Source organism: Drosophila montana, unplaced genomic scaffold (genome assembly GCF_035044405.1).
Source record: "Drosophila montana isolate Dmon_TW-CO22-7 unplaced genomic scaffold, ASM3504440v1 contig_1505_1, whole genome shotgun sequence".
Lineage (NCBI taxonomy): Eukaryota > Metazoa > Arthropoda > Insecta > Diptera > Drosophilidae > Drosophila > Drosophila montana.
The window spans coordinates 1,547,569-1,568,615 of NW_026996452.1; the positions used below are offsets into that span (position 1 = coordinate 1,547,569).

Consider the following 21,047-nt stretch of genomic DNA (forward strand, 5'->3'; position numbering starts at 1 on the left):
TGATCTTTAAATGTTGTATTCTAACGCTAACACATTTTAAAGCATTTCCGAGTTCGAAAAGATTTTCAATTAATATTAATGCTCTAATCGAAACTAAGTGTGTGTTCTCAAAGTAGGTCTTTTAATGCTAAACTCAACGCAACTCGAAATGTGAATGATAACTATTCTATATACTATCTATATAAAATATCCAAACAGCCTACCGTAGCAAATGTTTCTAGTTCGTAAGAAAAACTGAACTGAATGTAAAAACTAAATGTACAAAATGTGTTTCAAATATTGTTTTCAATTGTTGTTAATCAAATTTGTTTTTTTTTTTTTTTTTGCCTAACTGTAAGTTCTTAGATCTAAGCTATCTATAAGACTTTTGTGTGGTGCAAATCTAAAACTATAAACCATTCTACTTCCTGCATACGAACATCGACATCACGCTACACCCAAATCTAAATCAAAAACCAAACAAACTCAAAAAACTATCTCAAAATCTATGCAAAATTAACATCCACGATCTCACCCCGACACCCGTTCGATCCGCCCATCATCCAACACCATCCAACACCATCCGTACCGTCCATCCGCACTGCGTGTACATACTGTCGTGTGTATCTATAGAATCCGGTGAATTGGCACACATCCGCGGATAATACGCGCATGATTGGTCACATGATATTACGTAAATACTATGATGGGGAAGATATATTAGGCTTAAAGGTGAACGGCGGTCAGCCCATCGGCATTGAGGGCCCATGCGGCGCCATTGTGGAGAAGGTGAAACGGGGTTCGGTTGCCGATCTCGAAGGCTGCATACGACCAGGTAAAGATTCGAATCACGCCAACATTAACATTCGCACATCTCTTTCATCATCTCTCTCTCTCTCTCTCTATCTCTCTCTCTCTCTCTCTCTCTTTATTTCTCTGTCTCTCTCTGTCCTCGATTCATTCACAACAACACGAACTCATTGAACGATCGTTTGAACGCTGCAGGCGACGAGATCATCGAATGGAACAGACACAGCCTGCACAATAGGAGTGCGGATGAGGTTTACGATATCATCGACGACAGTCGACTGGATGCCCAAGTGGAATTGGTTGTCTGCCGACCGTTGCTGCTACCCACCGGCGCCAGCAGCGTCGACAGCGGCGGCAGCAGCAGCAACGTCAGCCCCAGCAGCGCCTGCTCCGGCTCCGGCAGCAGCATCACGCGCCGCTCCTCGGCCAACTTTCCGCACAGCGGTCTGGCCAGCAGCATGGCTGGCAGCGCGGTCGTCAGCAGCGGAGGGCGTTACATCCAGCGCAAAGGTAGATACACTGACGGTGGGCAGGCTGTATGTATGTGTTAGTGTGCGTGTGTGTGTGTCAGTGCAAGAGCTATAATATTTTTTTTGTATTGAGTATGCGAGGAATCGGCGAGCAATATTGGCCATAACAAGGCGGGTAGGGTAAGTGTTGGGGCCACGCCTTGTCAAATGGACAAGGTTTTAAAGAGCTATAATATTCTAGATAGAAAGTCATCCTTGTTATCTTGTCCAGGCCAGGCCTGTTGATCAGGCCATGCCACTCTTCATCCTGGCCACTTCATTTACCCAGATCTCCATATGTTCAACCAGCAGTACGGTGTATGTCTAAGCCACACAGCAAACAAAACAGCAGAATACCAAATCAAATTAAATGCAATTTAACTTGTTCCTTACGCTATATGTACTTTATATATATATATTCTTCTGTATTGTATTCTGCAGCACCCGGCATCGAGGCGCTCGAACTACAACGCGAGAAACCGAGCGTTCTGATCACGTCGCCCGGCTCACCGGATCTGCTGATTAGTGGTTCGGGCAACGGACTACGGCACCGTGGCGCTGGCACTTGCAGCTCCGCGCAGCAGGCACAGCGTCTGGAGGCCAGTTACAGCCACAGCAGCAGCGGCAGCAGCAGCACCAGCAGCGCCACCCTACAAGCCGCCGTCGCCGCAGCCGCCGCCGCCGCCGCCGCCGCCTCGGGCGGCCAGCACAGCACAACGACGGCAGGCCACCACCATCATTGCTATCCGTCAGCGGCATCACCGCCATCGCACGCGCATTCGCACGCGCATCCGCACTCGCAACCGCATTCATATTCGCACGCGATTACCCACTCGCATGTGCCGCATCATGGCATGGGCGTAACCACACAGCCCATACCCGTCGAGGGGCGGCTGCAGCTAAAGCTGGGCTACGATCAGAATACGTTGCAGCTGATCGTGACGCTGGTGTGCGCTACGGGTCTGTCGCTGCGTCAGAGCGGCGCCGGGCGCAATCCCTATGCAAAAGTGAGTGAACTGCAGGTGATACGAATGGAAGTTCGGAAATGCTAATGACTCAAATGATTGCAGGTGTTCCTTCTGCCCGATCGCAGCCAAAAATCAAAAAGACGAACGAAAACCGTCGGCACCACCTGCGAACCACGCTGGGGCCAGACGTTTCTATACTCGGGTCTGCGACGTTGCGATCTTAATGGTCGACTGCTCGAGGTACGTCTGCTTTACAACCTTTTATTGATTGTTCCAACGATCCTCCAATTAGTCCCTTCTATTGATCCTCTACTGATCTTCTCTTGTTGATCTTTCAAAGTACATTTAAGTAGTTCCTTTAATAGATCATACAGATGATTTACCAATTGCTTCTCAAATTGGTTCCCACTAATTCTCCAATTGATCCGTGAATTAATTCTCTTATAATTTGATCTTCAAAATATTCCCTTCTTATTCTTCTTTCGATTCGATTTCGTATTCCTGTTTATCCTTTTTATAAAAGTTCGTTGTTGATCCCAAAACGGATCCTTTTATAAATATTGGTCTTTACATGTTTAAACTGATCCTCTTACTGAAAATACCTACCTATACTATTGAGCCTCCTGTATTCATCCGCAATATAAATACATTTTGATCCTTCCATAGGTCACGCTCTGGGACTATGTGCGCTATGGCGCCAACGACTTCATCGGCGAGGTGGTCATTGATCTGGCCCATCACATACTCGACGACGAGGCCGAATGGTATCAGCTGCAGCCGCATCAGGATGCCTCCCATCTCGTATGTCTTGTCCAGGGAAATCGCAAGCTTTTATTTCGTTTCACTTATCGTTTCGTTTTCATTCCGTTTTCGTTTTATGTTTCATTCCGTTTCGGTTCATTTCGTTGTGTTCGTTCTTAACTAAATGTTGGTGTTGGTAAACGTGAAACCCTGTTGAGGTTTTCTAAGCTCCCCGGAACGAGGTTTGTTGAGCGAAAAACTTAACACAAAACTGAAAATCAGCAAATTTTACTTTTGTTTATTTCTTGTTTTTTTTTTTTTTTTAATTTTATTTTTATTTTTGTTCTTTTATTTTATTTTATTTTATTTTATTCATTGTCTGTTTGATGATCACGACTTTGCGTTTTGGTATTCTAGATGTAATGTTTATACCCCGCAGCCGTTCAATGAAACAAAATTATTAACCCAGCATTGCCATATCTTTTGTTTTTGTCGTGCACCCGCAACAAATATAATGAAAATAAACACCAACTTCCAAACGACCACCTACCAACAATCACACAACAACAACAACAACAACTACATAAAACTACATAAAACTTACAATATCATCTTGAACAAAACGTGCTCTCGCTCGCTCCGTTCCGTTCTGTTCCATTCCAATACATTTCAACTCAAAATTTATGACAACAACAACAACAATAAAATTATTAACAACAACAATAACAACAACAACTAAAACTACGATGAACAGTTACGTGACGAGGGCAGCGATGTGGACGGCCTGATACTGACACCCACAGATCATTTATCACCGCCCAGCACGATGTCGCGTCTGAGCGACTCGGACACAACGTCCGAATGCGACATCGATGGAACGACGCCCGGCGCCAGCATATCATCTATGGGCAGTTCCACCAGCCCGCCACTGCTCGAGGTAACAACAACACCACCACTATCAACAACAACAACAACAACAACAACAACAACAACAACCATACACATTGAGTGTCACTTAACAACAAGAACTACAAAATTAAATGAAAATATATATATTATTTATGTACATAAATATGTACATATATATACATTTACCAACGAGCCACACATACATATACATAGAGTAAATGCAACAAGAACTGACAGCAACAAGAGTGAGGACGCATAAAGGGTCACACACACACATGCATACACACACACACACACACACACACAGACAGACAATCGCAACTTGCCTCTTTCAGGGGCACTTCAACAAGCTTTAACACACACAGGAACCACAACCACACAAAAGTGTACACCCCGCCTTGCTCACTCTCTCGCTCTCTCGCTCTCGCTCTCTCTCTCGCTCTCTCTCTCGCTCTCGCTCTCCGCAAGAAAGCGTCACAACAGTTTCGTCCATTTTTCCATACACTTGCAGAGAATTTTGTTAGAGACTATTAATTTACTTAATTGGTTTATACATTTTTTATATTTAAATAGTTTCTTTTCCACATGTTCTATTTAATATCAAGATATTTAATTGTATTTCTTCTCAATAATCTTGTATCGAATCACTTTCGTCAGTAATCGTAGAAAATGATTTGGATTTTTGAGCAAGGTATAAAATATTTTGAGTGCAAAAAATTGTTAATTAACAAGGTCGAAAAAACGTTGAGTACAAAAAAAAAAGTTTTTTTGCCATAGAAAATATCAAATAGATAAGAGAACAAAAAAAAAAAGAAAACTATTTAAATTTCATTTTTTATGTAATTGTTTTTCTTCTTATGATATATTTAATATATTATAAAAATTGTATTTTATATAAAATATAAAATAAAAATTAAACGGATTTACATTAATATTATTAGAGCTTATAAGTATTTAACCAAAGATTATATAAATACAATTCATATTGACATTGTCTTTGACATAACCCTCTGCAAGTGTATTTCGATATCGTGAGTCGACCAAATGTTCTTTGTCCCCCTTTAACATACACTGAATTCTACTCGTTTTCTTGTTTTCTTATAGTGTGCGTGCATTCTTTTTTCCTAAATGTGTCTCTAATCTCACAATCAGAGCATCCTCAGGCCAGCTCGCCAGCTATTTGGCTGGCCAGTTTGTCAGGCTTCACATGCATACATCACGCATACGCCCCATTGTCGAGTTTCATGGCATTTGCCGCCTGAAGGCTTCATTGCTGTTCCTGTCAGTTACTTTGCATGCTGGCGAAATTCAACATCCCAGAACTCATTCCCTCAGATTAGATCACATACGCATTCTGAAACCATTCAGTGTACATATATTTGCACAGATTTGGAAACTGTATAAAGTAATTTTTGTTTAATGTTCTCTAATTTCATTTCATTTTCATTTTTATTTGTACCCTTTTTTAATAATTGGTGTCGTTGTTTCGTTGTTTGTGTGTTAAATTTTTCTCTCTCTAAGCTCTTATTTCTGAACTCTGAACTCTGAACTCTAAACTCGCAGCTCTATCTTTGTACTAAACCAAAAGCAAAACTAATCCAACAACAGCGCGAGGTGTTTGAAGTTTCTACGCTGAAGGAACATTCAACGCCGTCGTTCTCTTCTTCATTTTTGTTTGTTATTATTTAACTTAAGCATCAAGTTTCAGCTAACAACAATCTTTGCATATAAGATCAAAGTAATCATATCTAGAGTTTAAGTCTTTTAAGCAAAATGGTTTAGGTTAAGAAACCGTGTAAACTTTAAAACTTGAGAACACATACTAACTGCTTAAAACTGTCAACTGCCAAAATGGGCGGTTATACTATAGCTAAAGAAAAAACTGAAAATCTCTAAACCTAACTTTGCAACAAATCACCAAGAAACAAATATTTTTACCAGCTGCACCTTGAGCATTTAGTCTTTAAGCCCGCTTTTTGCATGTCTATCGCTTTTCCTTTCAGCAAAGAAAACCTCATGCTTCTCTTTGTGAATCTAAGTGTCTAGCTTAAATGTGTAGTTGCATTATGATTTCTGTTTGTAATAATCTATCCCATAATACACCCTACAGTTAGACATAGAACTACACCCACTTAGCGATCCATTTGAGCCAACTGACCCGCCAGTTTACACTCTATTCTATAGTATATATACAAAGACTCTAAGAGTTAACATGAAGCTATGCTAATACACATTTGATATACATTTCTCTCATTTTGATCATAAATGTACATTCTCTCCTCTTGTTCTCTTGCTCTTTACATTTTACATACACAAACACACTCCTCGTTGATTATGCGCCGGATATATCCAACATATGCTACCTCAAAACTTCCTTTGTAAACAACACCCACTAATCCCTAATCCAAAAATGTCAACTCACATAATTCAGCTCGAACTAAACGAGCGTCGCTCCAGACGTGACATGTCACCCCAGGGCCGCAAACGGGTGGCCGGCATGGTGGCCCGAGATTATCGCACAGTATCTGGCATTGGACAAAGTTATCATAATCAGGTTTGCACCTATATGCTAAATTAACGTAACATTCCAAAATCAGAACAGACAGCACTACAAATAGGTAAACACTAGCAGGACCAAAAAGGTCCAAACAACAACGATCTCAGCCGGAAATTGGCAAATTGGCAAGAAAGTGCCCAGTTCATCTCATAATACTAGAAGCTCCTTCAGTGTTCCGCATTCATAAAGCATATATATATATATCTTATTCGTAATCATTTCCCGCTCTCAGACCGTTTAGCTATTTCTAATTAACTAGGCCTACAATTTACTGCACTTTCTTAATACAGAATTTTTGCCACTCTACTCAAAAACTAACTCAACTAATTGTAAACCTTCAACTATTTTATAAATATAAGTGCGATGCTTTTATCAGCTGCCAAACAGAGCATTTGCTTTGTTCCAGCTGATCGGAGCTTTGTTTCCATGTTGTTAAATTGATTTTGTTTAAAAACTTGCTAAGTATACAATATTCCGTTTGCCTTTACTACTTAACTGTAATTAACTCCGTATCTTTGCTCATTTTCCGTGTTCCAGTAGAAGTTGCAGTAACAGTTAACCAATCCACACACACACACACACACACAAACTCACACACACACACAAACACACCGACACACACATACACATACACACTCTAATTAACTTGAATGAATTTCAATACCACATATACTAGCCCATAAGCGGTCGTGCCTGTTGGACTCCAGAGCCGGCTATGAACCGGCAAAAGCCTGAAGCTTCTCGCATTTGTAGCCCTCCCAACTAAAGTATGCCTCGTTTTCTTTGCTCTTTCGCGGCCCAAGCAGGCATCTGCCACGGGCTATTATCGACGCGGCGTTGGTAATGGTGTCGGCGCCGCCATCGGACCTGGTGGCATGAGCCTGAGCCAGCGCAGCCACTCGGCAGCTCCCAGTGACAACTACCATAGTGTAGGAGGCAGCGGAGGCGGTGTACACCAAGGACATCCCGGCTCCGGCTACGGCTACAGAAGCAGCAGTCCACGGCGAGGATCGTTGTCGCCGCCAGACGACCGTTATATTGACTATCCAGTGCTTCCAATACACGGTTCACCCAACGCCGCAGCGTACGCAAGCGGCGGCAGCGCAGCTGCGGCGGCACAGCAACACCGTTTTCAGTCGCGCTCCGCGACTGCCACGCCCACTGGTTCGCCCAAGAAGCGGCAACTGCCACAGGTAAGTCAAAGATTCAAGCTGATTAATTCGAGTCAATTTCACAGACTGGGGATTGGGGATTGATCAGTCAGGATTCAAATTGGATTAGATTTGGTTATTTCACAGACTTTATTGGGGATTGAAAGATCAGGATTTAATTTGGATTAGATTTGATTAATTCGCGCTCAGAACAGCTCGATTCTTGCGGATTTTATAATTTTTTCAAATTTTGCATTTGTCGTAGTGCTCTTTAATCAACAGCCAAGGAGTATTTTGTATTGGGCATTTTCTCTATCCTCGAGGTGAAACTTTAGAATTCAGTGAGAAAACTTGAGTAGCCTGTTTTCATTGGGAACTGAAGCTCAGGAAAATCTTCACGTGAATCTATTGTCCCAACTTTTAATAAATCTTTTTTATCCATATTTGGTTCAAAGACATTTTCTTAAAAGACAATAAGCATTCCTTGTTGGAAAAAACAGCGGTATTAGACTTCTTTTTTAGAGCATGAGTTATAAAAGAATCATTTCTAATCTTCTTTAAAGCCAAAGCTTTGATAATAAGGAAGAATCTTCAGGAGAAGAAACAACAGTTTTGCTTCTTAAAGCTGTTAGCGTTAGTTAAATACTAATTAATATTCGAAGTTACCAAGTGGATATAACTTAGTTAATATCATTTTTTCAATCAGGTGCCGCAGACCTCTCGCAGCGCCATGTTGCGCGATCGACTGGGCCAGGACTTTGACGAGCGTCTGGCCTCGGGCAGCCGCTTTGGTCGACACCGCACACGACAGCCGCACCATCAGGCTACGTATCGCAGCACCGGCATGGGTGGCTGGGAGCGACACTACACAGGACTGTCGGACAGTGATCTGCAATCGATGGATACGCGTATGCGGCCACGGCACTCGTTGTCGCCGGACAAGGACTTTATGGCCGAATTCGGTGACTCGGATATGGAGTCGGTGGTCAGTGTGACGTCAAGTGCTTTTTCCACGCAATCGGAGCGACCGCGCACCTCACGCGGACTCAGGTGAGTTGGCCGAGCATGAACTCGTGCAGCAGCCGCGTCCGCTTCGTTATAGTCGCCAAGCCATGCCAAAGCAAAGCTGTCAAAATTACGCTGAAATTACGTTCTGGGCTATACACACAAATTGGTACCAAATTTCCAGTAGTAGCTATAAAATCCAAAATTTCCCCGTCAATTAGGCTCTGAATCAGTTGCAAAACCGAATCAGAAGATCGCGCTTACCGCATTATTTTTGACACAAGCGAACATCAAACTCAACACTACGCACACACACACACATACACCCAAACAAACACACACTTTGATTACCATACTCAACAGCTAACGAAAGTAAGGTAATCCGAAAAGCATAAAGTTTCTTTTCTGCATTTACTTTTTGTTTATTTTTTTTTGGAAACCAATCAACAAAAACTTGATAACAAAATGCAATAAACAAAAATCGCTCAACGTTCGACGCGCGCTGCTCTCTCTTTTGTGTTCACTGCTTCTCTTGCGTGCTCTTCACGACACTCTCACACCACAACAATATCAACTCACCACTCGAATCCAACAAAACGGAACTCACCACAAACAACACTCGCTGACCTCGGACGCCAACCATCGCTTGCATTTGCCAACGATTGTTCGTTATTTGTCACAAACCCAATAAAATCGAATTCACCATCACCACCACCACCACCACCACCACGACCACTACCACAAACCCACCACGCGCACTGGGCTGTCTTCTGCACGTTAACATTGCATGTGAAAACGAACAAAAAAAATAATCAAACCCCAAAACAAACAACGAACTCTTACCCAACACACCCAACAAAAAAAATAAACAAACCTCAAATCAAAACAACGAACTCTTACCCAACACTGAACCACATTGACCCACCTATGGCTACCGATACCAAAAATATCCGTCAGCTTTTCACGCAACTGGCGCAATCTTTTCGGCGCCCAAAATAGCTTACTAAGCGGCGCCTTGGGCGGCCCTGTGACTGGCCTAAAGGTGTACCCCGCTGAGCACCATCGCGCCAACACAATCGAGGTGGATGACTGCGACTATCTGTCAAGCGGCGGCACACAGCAGCTATTGCTGCTGGAGCAGTTGGAGCAGCTGCAGCAGTTGGCGGCTCTGGCCGCCGCCGATTCGCCGCCCAATACGGCCCTGCTGGGGCTCAGTGGTGCAGCGCCAATTTCAGCGACAACAACACTGCCAATGCCCACTCAGCATGTGCTTGTGACGGACACTAACAGCGGGGAGCTGGTCGAACAGTTTTTCGTGGAGCCAGCCCTGGTGGCGGAGGAGACGTCGCCGCTAGAACCACACGAACCACATTTGCATTCGCACTCGCATTGCGACTACTATTCGCCTCATTTGCCCACCACATTCATACTGTCGCCGCCTGACATTGCCAACATTTACCAACGACGCCACAACGGACGCCAGCTCGCCCCCGCCACCGCCACCGCAACCACTCATGCGAACGCCCACAGCCACGCCTATGCGCTGCCGCTGCCGCTGCCCAGCTTTGAGCAATTCAAGCGCTATACCACGCCCGTCATGAATCTCTTTCGCAGCTCCACAACAGCGGCGCCCGCCCACGACCACGGCCATGCGCACACAGTCTCCTCCTCGCCCAGCTCCTATGTGGGCTATGTGCGCGATCATCTGGACAATAGCTGCAGCCACTGCCAGAATGGCAGCCAGCCCGTGGTGCTATCCACGAACACGGCCCTGGCCACGCCCGGCCTGGCCATTGGCGCCTGTACCGATCCCTGCTGTCTGGCCGATGCACATCCCCATCCGCAGCACCAGCCCATTACGTATCCCTATAGCGTCGAGCAGCTGCTGCGCCGCCCCTCCCTGTCCATGTACCAGCCGAGCAGCTCGGAACCCTCGCTGCCCACCATGGATCCGGCCATGTGCGGTGAATGCGTTGACCAGCATTTTCTGGGTGGCCTAACCGGGCCGCAGCTCAATCTGGGCATTGTGCCAACCTATCATGTGCACACGCCCACTCCGACGGCTCATCGGCGCGCCAAGTCGCAGCTAGCGCCGCCTCCCCCGTTGCCCATACAATCCGTGCTGCGGCTCTCTCGCCAGCTCAGCGAGGATGCCCTGGTCGCAGCTGTGCCCATAGCCGAAGCCACTGCCCGGGCTCAGCCCACGTCGATTTTGAAGAAACCCAAACTGGAGCGACGCCGCATGTTTCACGAGGGTCAGTCGCGTTCCTTGGACTATGACGATCTGCACACGAAGAGCTGGGGACGGCGCCGCATACGTTACGAGGATGAGGTAGCACCGCATGAGGTGCTGACCTATCCGAGCGAAGGACAGCTGCCCAGCTCACGTCGCTACGGCTCCGAGACGAACATACGGCAGTCGTATATGGGCGCCAATGTGGACGCTGCCAATCCGCTGAGTCACTCGCATTTTCTGGTCACCGACGACAAGATCGTGACCATTACCTACGACTCGGATGTGGGCTGGACGCGTCGCGGCGTAGCACCCTCGCTCTTTCGGGGCCCGCGTCGTCGGGGGCCCGATGCACGCAATCACATGTCCCTTGATCTGCAGCGCACCAGCCAGCAGAAGCTGTACGGTCCGGCGGCGCCCTATATGAAGCGGCGGCGCAATCTGCCGCAGCCACCCAGTGCGCAAAATGCCCACAACTTTTCGCCCATGGAGGCAGGTGCTGGAGTCGGGAACGGTGTCGGTGTCGGTGTCGGGGGCGGGGGCGGGGCACAGAACAGTACATACAACCACAATCAGAACAGTAGCCACAACACCAGTCACAATAGCCAAGCAGCGAGTAGTGTTAGTGTTAGTCAAAGTCACAACAACAACAACAACAACAACAACAACAACAACTACAACTACAACCAACAACAACAGCAACAACAACAACAACAATCAGCTAGGCAAAAAGGGAAAGAAGGCATCGCCATGAACGGATTGATGGCATCGGCATCGGAGCAACTGACGAAATCTAGTAGTGGGAGCGGTGGTGCAACAACTGCCGCAGCTGCCGCTGCTGGTAATATCGTCTGCGATGGTAATAATGCTAATAATGCTTCTTCTTCCTCTTTTGCAAATCCCCCACAACAACATCATGGTGTCGCTAATCAACCAATAACAACAACAAATGCATCACCCAATAAACGTGCCCCATCATCAACACACAACACCACAACAACAACAAACGACGCCAACAACTTGACCCATGACGCAACATCAACAAATCCCACACAACAACAACAACAACAAACACCAAATACATGCACAAATCTCATCACAAATACAACAACAACAAACACATCTTCGAATGCAACGAATGCTGCTGCGGCAACAACGACAACAACAACAACAACAACAACGTTAACAACGTCAACGACTGCTACAACAACTGCCACAAATACAACAACAAAAACAACAAATACAAAAAACACGAATGAACCAAACGCAACAACAACAACAACCGCCAATGCCGATCCGGATGCGGACGCGGATGCGGATGCTCCGCTCGATGTTATCGACTGGGATGCGATTGATGCGATGCTTGACGATGACTTCAGCGAATACGACAAAGAGAAGAACGGCACCAATGAGCCCGGCGGCGCCAAGTCAGTCGAAGGTGGTGCCGAAACCGAGGAGAAAGTCGGTAAGTAGATTGCCCAAATACCTAGACCATATATCATACGATTATAGAGTAGAGACTGTAAAAGCCCTTCTGCAATTTCGAGGTGTGCTTCCCAAAAATATAAAACCTGTTTCAAAATCTACGCTTTATATAAAGTTTATAAGTGCTATAATTCCTATGTAATTGTAATTGTAAATCTCTTAATACTCTTATGAATCTGTGATTTGATTCTTACTAGCTCATAAGATTCATACACTTATGTGAGTTATGGCTCTTATAACTCTTATTACTCTTAGGAATCATACGAGTCTAATGATTTATTAATCTCGAATTGATTCTACAACTTGTAAAGCTTTCATTACTTATATGACTCTAAGGACTTTTATAAATATTATGAGCAATGGACTCTCAAGAATTATGCAACTCATATGACTCTTATTACTTTTTTGACTTAAGAATCAGTAAATTAAATTTGACTCTTGCTAACCCAAATGAGTTATATACTCATATTATTATAACTCGAATGAGTAACCTTGCATCTCTTTTCTTAATTCTTTCATTATATTTATCGAAACGTCTAAATGATAAATTACAGAAGTAGATGCTTCAATATAAAATAAGTAGAGACTTCTTTAAAGAGTTCATATTTTATTTGTTTTCCATTCTGTTTCGATGAAGCCACAGATGGCAGCCTGTCAGACAACACAACGGATCGAAAGAAATGTGGCACCGTGGATCAGGAACGGTCGCCCAAGGGTGGCAGCGGGATGGGTAAAAAATCGAACTCCACCTCGCAGCTGTCGGCAACAGGTATGAGTATTTTGTTACCTTTGTTGTCTGTCGTTCGTTTACAGTTCTCGTTCAGTTGCCTTGTTGACAATTATCAGATTATCCGACATATCAGATAACCATGCATACATACATATGTCAGATAACCAAAGCATTCGTAGGCCGTCGTATTCCATTCGAGTGTTTGAATCATGCGCTATATTCCTGCCTCTTTGGTTTCTCACACACTTAAAAGTTTTTGTGTTTCCTAACTAATCATAGACCATAGACCATAAATGCTAACCTTTTACTAACAATACATGATTTGGTATCGTAACAAATACAAAAACATACTAAAATAATGCCATACTCAAAGGTCGTAAAAGACGTATGGGCTTTGGAAAGAAGGGTAAGAACTCGTTCACGGTGCATCGCAGCGAAGAGGTGCTGCCTGGTGATATTACGCGCGAGATGCGCTCTGTCGGAGGTGCCGGTGTCGGTGTCGGTGTCGGTGGCCTCTCCCGTGGCTCGTCCTCGGAGGCGGACCCCGTTGAACAATTTTTCGGCGATGGCGCTGGTGGGGAAAGGTGCGCACAAGTCCAACTTATTCTGTCTCTAACTCTCACTATCTCTATCTCTATCTCTATCTGTATCTGTCAAAACTACTATCTCTCTATCAAACTATCTAGCTAATTTCTCTACTTTATGCTATGCTATCAGTTTTTAGTTTTACTTTTGATTTGTGATTTCGATTTGGTTTTAAGTTGCCTTTATCGGAAAACGAAGCAAAGAAAATGCTCAAAGCTAATGCTGATAATGTTGATGATGACGATGATAAACATTAGTTAGCTAAGTTAACAACAAAAAATAACCAACAAAGAATGAACAAAAAAAATAAAAAAAAAACACGTAAAGACCCCGCCAAACAGGATACCTCTCTAGTTGTAAGAGCTTTCAATTTGCCACACACTGAAAACATGCGCGCGCTCTCTCTCTCGCTCCCGCTCTCTCTCTCTCTCTCTCTTACTTTTTCTCTTTTTCTCTTGCTCTTGCTGACGCTGACTCAAATTAACGCAAAAGCTTGCTGAAAGCTCGCTCGCGCGCGCGCTGCCGCTTCAGCTGAAGGCAATTCAAATCGAAACCCTCCCAAATTACTTGTTTTTTAGTTCACCTGCAAGCGCAATAAACCAACCAACCAACCAAATAACCAAATAACCAAATAACCAAAACAACCACCCAACCGAATCAAGAAGCAATCCAAAGTCGATACGTATTTTTAGGCTTATACCAAGGAAATTGCCAAAAGGCGTCGCACAAGACGAAAGCTTTGCCTGGACGCAGTTGCAGAAGATTGCCAAAAAAAAAAAAAAACAAAAAAACCTAATGCAAATGCCGAACAACGCAAAGCTTTCGACTGTGTGTGGCCGCACACTGTTGACGCTCACTGTTCCCACAGTGGCGGCGACTTTTTTAAAGCTCCCAACTCAATCCGTAATGCATTTTACTTTCGTAGCGACATTTGTTTACAACAAATACTAACCCAAAAGCCAATCGTTTGTTTTAACCTTATATATATTGTTAATGCCATTTATTGATACTTACATACATATACATATATTGATTTATATCCAAACAACGATAACAAATATAACCAACATACACAACATTTTATTCTAGAACTTTGTTCGATTTGCATGCATTGAGTTATCTACTTATAACAACAACAACAACTTACAAAATACTTGTGTACCAGACATATACCACCTAGCTACCAATCTATTACAGCCTCATTAACTAGCCAAAGCAACCTTTTGAATGAAAAATATATTTTAAAAAAGCATACAAAAAATATTATTTGCAGTTATGCGGTAAGACATGTCCATGGTATAGCCGAATGAAGGCTGTTCCTTCGAAGAAAATTAACAACACATATTCCGTACATTTTGCCACACTGGTGGCAAGCGGTTACAGTTTCGATATAAATGGTATCAAAATTTGCATGAAATCAATAGTTCTGATCTCTGCTAAAAACAAGAAATCAAAATAACCAAATGATCAATTGAACTAATGTTTATCATCTGTTTTCTACAAGTTTTTTTCTGTTTTTTTGCGAAAGAATTTGATGTTTACATATGTATGTATATACAGGGAGCTCTGTCAAAGAAAGCCAAGAACAGACACTGAACAACAAACAATAAACTACACACACTACACAACAAGTTCACAACAATTTCATCAATGAAAATTGGCATCGAAAAAGAATCTAAAAGCAAACATACGCGTATACGCAGTGTGAATATATATAATATATGTATATATATATATACATATATTTATAATACACACAAATTAAAAAAAAAAAAAAAGTAGAACTGGATAAAAATAAAAATTTCGCAACTCATATTCAGCAAAAATTCTAAAAAAAAAATATTTTAGTGGAATTAAATATAACGAATTTATGTATTTACTATAATTATTATACATATTTCAGTTAATTCGGCATACTTCTAAATACTATAAATATGAGCTACAATTGACTTTTATGGTTTTCAATTTCGGTATTATAATTTGATTTTGTTTCGAGTTTCGTTTCACTCTCTGTGTTATTATTTCTGTATAGTCAGGACATATATTGATATATATATATATATAAATTCCCAGAGCCCAGCGTCGAGTATCGGGTATCGAGTATCGAGTGTCTCAGAATCCAGCGTCGCACACAAGTCCTCCCATTCAGAAACTGAAACACACATTGTTGCTGCTGTTTGTATTTTTGATTTTTGAATACATACCCACATACTACATCATATTGTGCTATATTACCCGTACTGTACTATATGTATATCATATTCTCGACAGACCAATATCAGGCACAGTATTCGGGCAGCTCGAGCGCGTCTGCCTCCTCCACTAGTCACCATCATATCACACTACCACCACCACATCCATATTATCAAAGGCAATCGCGCGGCTCGGCAGGCAGCATCCAGAGATCGGTGGAGGTGCCGCCGGTGCCAGCGGTCACCCGTTACAGTGCGGGCAGCATACATTCAATCTCTAGCTCCGAGGGCTCATCGTAAGTTTCACTGGCAAATACAGACCAAAAAAAAAAAAAAAAAAATAAAAAAAAAATTATACCAAAATAAAAAAAACCCAAAATACCAACAACAAAATACTTGAAGTACTCTGACATTCGAACTCTCTTTGAACTCTGCTCTTTTTTGCCTACGACTCTTTCTCTCTGTCTGCCTCAGCCACACACACAAACACACACACATTGTTTCCCACAATTTCCAAGTCCCATTTCAATTGCCTTTGTATATGGCTATATGTATCGCTCTCTCTCTCTCTCTCTCTCTCTCTCTCTTTCTCTCTTTCTCTGTCTCTCTTTCTGCCTCTCTCTATCCTAAATCTATTGCATATCGCGTATCCGACCATGACACAACTCTCTCTCTCTCTGTCTCTCTGAACATGTTATTTATCTATTTGTGTCCAAATTGACCGGCATCTCTTTCTTATTATCTACGTATTTTCAAGATATATCGTTGAGCCAGTCTGCATTTTTGTATATCCATATTAACATTTCTACGTAATTTGCGTTATATTCAATTTTCCGCATCGCTTATTTGTATAATATTTTGACTCGTGTACAAATTGTATTTCTTGTATATCTTGTGTTTCTTAAAACATTATGTTTATTAATATTATTTCTTTAAAAAAAATGTATATACATACTTTTTAATATAAGTGTTTCTTACTTATTGAATAACACATATTAATAAGAAAAAACCCAGAGCATAAGCTAAATTCTAACAACTAGTACTAAACACCTAGGCACCTAGACTTCACTTTACTTCTGGCACTATTGTTGTACCATTTACTTATTCCAATACGACTACGGAGTATATACATATATTGTATATATGCTTCGGTATTCCTATTGTTAAGTACAGCATATTCTATTGCCCATTTCTATTGGTGGTTGCAACAACAGAAATTGAGTTTAAAAAAAGAAAACTTGCATGCTATGGAACTTTTCTGTGCACTACTCTGTCAGTACATGAACCACCCATAACCACACGAACCATACCCATCCACAAAACCAGTCGTAAACCGATGTACACAAAAACCACTTACAACAATTTAACTGTCTTTCTACAACTCCCTGTGTATAATAGCCTGATTCCACAAATTTCAGTCCATTCCTGAATGATATTAACCCCTTAAGCTTAACTAAATTTCTATGGCTGACACTACTTGATATAGAAGAGATTCAAAGAATAGTTATTCAGTGGAACCAGGCTATAAGAGTTCTTTCTTTCTCAAAATCTTGAAGTTATTTGTTTTTTTTTCTTTTTTTTTGAACATTTTCAATTATTTCTATGTGATGATAATCTTATGTCGAATCTTTACTAAAGTCCAATAAACTTTTACCGACACCCAAAAAAAAAAAAAAACAACAAACTGAAAATTCCAATAGATTTTCGCCATCACTTCGTAATGACGGGGCGCTCAATGAGTTTGTGGATGGCCTGGGACCCGGTCAATTGGTGGGTCGCCAGGTGCTGGGCGCGCCCTCATTGGGCGATATACAGTTATCGCTGTGCCATCAGAAGGGATTCCTCGAGGTGGAGGTCATACGTGCCAGGGGCCTGCAGGTTAGCCCAACATTTAAATAGATCGAAACGAGAAAAGTATCTCCAGCATTTCAATTGCAGCAAAAGCCCTCGTCGAAGATGCTGCCCGCGCCCTATGTGAAGGTGTATCTGGTGTCGGGCAAGCGTTGCATTGACAAGATGAAAACCTCAACGGCGCGACGAACTCTGGATCCGCTTTATCAGCAGCAATTGGTATTCAAGCAGTCGTACACTGGTTGCGTATTGCAGGTGAACAATTACAGATATTTTTTGTTAACTATTTTGATCATTATTATAATATTTAACTAATTATAGGTGACCGTTTGGGGTGACTATGGACGCATTGAAAAGAAAGTGTTTATGGGCGTGGCACAGATAATGCTCGACGATCTGAATCTATCGAATATCGTTATCGGCTGGTACAAACTCTTTGGCACCACCTCACTGGTCAGTTGTCCCACTAATATAGGTTTAGGCTCTAGGCGCTCATCAATAGCTTCACTCGACTCACTCAAACTCTGAACTAAAACTCAACTCAACTCAGCTCAAATCTAACTATCAACTCAATAAAAACGTAAAAAACTCAACTCGAGATCGACTTGCAAGTTGAAAATACACGTAAAAAAAAAAGAACCACAACACATGCATATTAAACAACATGCATATATAAATACATTTATACATGCATTCATGTAGCTACATTTTTTTCTCAGTATGCAGTAAAAGCAAAAAATTTACAAACATACCAACAAAAAAAATACTTTAACTTTGTAGCTTAGTGAGTCACAAAACATCTGTACAAGCACAAACAACAAAATATACAAAAAAAAAAAAAAAAATTATTTAAAAAATTCTAATAGTTAAAAGGGAAAAACAAATTGATTGCATACATGTTTTGCATTTGTTTTTAGTTAGCTAAAAACCAACTAAATATACCAAAAGCACACGCACACGCACACACACACACACACACACACACACATACACATACCCATTAATATATGTGTATATATATTTTGATCTGAGGCAGCAACAACATAAATTGCATTATGTACCGTTAAAAGAAATTTACAAAATTTATGAAAAAGAAATCATAAAAAGAAAACGTTTAATATCAAAGTAAAAACCTATCGCAAAGTCACCTTAAATCACCGTTACCGTTACGTTTTTGGCATAGCATACAACTTCAACGTAGTTTCTTATAGACTCGTACAATACTCATATAGGTATGTTTCTCTATCCCCAACTAAGTACCTGAACAACACACCACGAAACACAATAACCATGAAATCTTTAAAAGAAAGCAAACAACTTTTCTACTGCATGTGTAGTTAACATAATCGTAATCGCATCTTTATTATTTATATCATATTTCAATCTATTGATGATTGATCTTTGTAATCCTGGCTAGCTAAAAACTCCATACATTTTTCAACTTGCGTTATCAAACCTCGAGCTCCAGCATACAACATGAAAGCATCAAAAATGGCAAATCTCGGCTAGCTGTCTATATAGCTACACATATATAGGCATATACATATATATATAGTCATATATATATATATTTATATTATAATCACATTAGGGCTAGAGTCAATGAATCTTTTAGATTACAAATTTACAATACTATTTTCGAATGTGTACCCACATCAGGGTCGTCCGATTGTTTGGGCCGGTGAATCAATAATGGAGGAGCAGGGTGAATAACACTTTCCAGCTACAGTGAAAACACTTTAAAGCACCAAGCACAAACAAATTTCCAAACTTGCAAACGAACTGAATTGTAAGTGCACACACAATATAAAAATAACTATCGATAACAATTTTATTCTCTCGATTATTGCATAAGAATACAACTCTTTTTTATTTTAGCAGCTTTCTGTATAACGCGCTAGTAAAGACATTTTGCCATTTTGATATTCAATAACAATACAAACAGCTCCCAATTTGCCCGCTAACAAGCAACTAACAATACATATAACAAAAGTACCTCCTGGGAAGCTGTCACTAATCTTACATGATAACCCTTGCAGTAACCCTTGCCGAGAGCTGCCAGCCAGGCAGCCAAATAGCAAAGGACCAAGGTCAGCCCGCGGGCACTGCTCAGCTATGTTGGTAGTGGGATTCTCTGGAGGAGCTACTGGAACCGCCAAATACCCGATCGGCATGTCGCTGACCTAATCTATGTCCAATATGTATGTAAATTAATTTATTTTTTTTGTATTCTATGACCGGGAGATTTCCATAAGAGTATAAGGAACTAGTTAATTTTGTAAGTCATGAAAAGAAATGCATTTAAAACCAAACTTAGAACACAAGCAGAGCAGTAAATGATTTAACTTAACTATAAAATTCAAGATACAAGCTACATTAACTTATAAATAAATATGATTGATAATACTATTTGACATAAAAGAAGAGATACACAAAAAAGAAAAAAACAAAAATGAAAGGAAATTTGTAAATTAATGCATATTTGAAAGAATTTTTATTACATACTTAAGATATCTATTATTTTCGTAATACGATTATTATTATTATTATTATAATTATTATTATTAATAACAATTATTAAAAACAAAATACACACACACACACAAAAACAAGAAAAAGTGCTAATGTCGGTCATACACCTAATGCTAAGTCAGTGAGATCGTAAAAAAAAAATATATATGAGGAGGAGGAAACAAGTGAGGATTTAGTGCAGGAGCAAGTTGTTTAATAGATAAATCTAAATCAATAAATTAAAGTTATAGATTTTCAAGAGATGCAAAATGTTTACGAGTATATACTATACACAATATATGTATACACATATATACATATACATAGTTAAAATTTAAGCAAGCAAAGAACCACTAACACTTAAATAAGCCTAACTTACGATAAACTTAAAATTAAACTTAAACTTAATCATAAAGTAACTAAAATGAGATATATGATATATGAGATATGCATTAATCCAAACCAAATATTTATCAAGCGTGACGATTGAGCAAATTTAGTTTAATAAAACAAACATAGAAACAAACAAGCACACACAAACACATACAAATCAAACCAAAAACATGCATTATATATTAATGCATACATATTAAAAAAAAAACACAACCAATATTTTGCTCTTAAGCTGTACAAAGAAAACCACACACTGACACTCACACACACACACACACACACACACACACACACACACATACTAAATCAGATATATGTAATTGTAAAAACCCACAGAGAGGTAAATTTGTTAGCCTTAACAATTAGTTTTGCTGCTGCTTATTTTTTTAAGATCTCTGCACAACTGCAAAAACTTTGCATGGACTCCAAAGTTTTTGC

At 41.1% G+C, this 21,047-nt stretch overlaps 1 protein-coding gene across 42 annotated transcripts in view; it reads left to right on the forward strand.

Moving 5' to 3' along the window:
* Rim (Rab3 interacting molecule) overlaps positions 1-20,791 on the forward strand; it is a 50,927-nt gene extending 30,136 nt beyond the window's left edge. For 6 of the 42 annotated variants that reach the window (XM_064695951.1, XM_064695958.1, XM_064696092.1 and 3 more), the window contains 16 exons: positions 613-814; positions 985-1,299; positions 1,740-2,305; positions 2,369-2,506; positions 2,933-3,067; positions 3,762-3,944; positions 6,348-6,470; positions 7,277-7,666; positions 8,331-8,674; positions 9,587-12,327; positions 12,985-13,116; positions 15,934-16,150; positions 17,555-17,732; positions 17,793-17,960; positions 18,027-18,937; positions 19,745-20,791. In XM_064695951.1, coding sequence (XP_064552021.1) covers positions 613-814; positions 985-1,299; positions 1,740-2,305; positions 2,369-2,506; positions 2,933-3,067; positions 3,762-3,944; positions 6,348-6,470; positions 7,277-7,666; positions 8,331-8,674; positions 9,587-12,327; positions 12,985-13,116; positions 15,934-16,150; positions 17,555-17,732; positions 17,793-17,960; positions 18,027-18,233 — 6,039 coding nt within the window. In that variant the 3' untranslated portion in view covers positions 18,234-18,937; positions 19,745-20,791. Of the gene's footprint in view, positions 1-612; positions 815-984; positions 1,300-1,739; positions 2,306-2,368; positions 2,507-2,932; positions 3,068-3,761; positions 3,945-6,347; positions 6,471-7,276; positions 7,667-8,330; positions 8,675-9,586; positions 12,328-12,984; positions 13,117-13,450; positions 13,662-15,933; positions 16,151-17,554; positions 17,961-18,026; positions 18,938-19,364; positions 19,495-19,744 lie in introns of those variants that run through there. The other 36 variants (XM_064696135.1, XM_064696140.1, XM_064696141.1 and 33 more) reach the window with 28 other exon arrangements.
* The last annotated feature ends 256 nt before the right edge of the window (positions 20,792-21,047 follow it).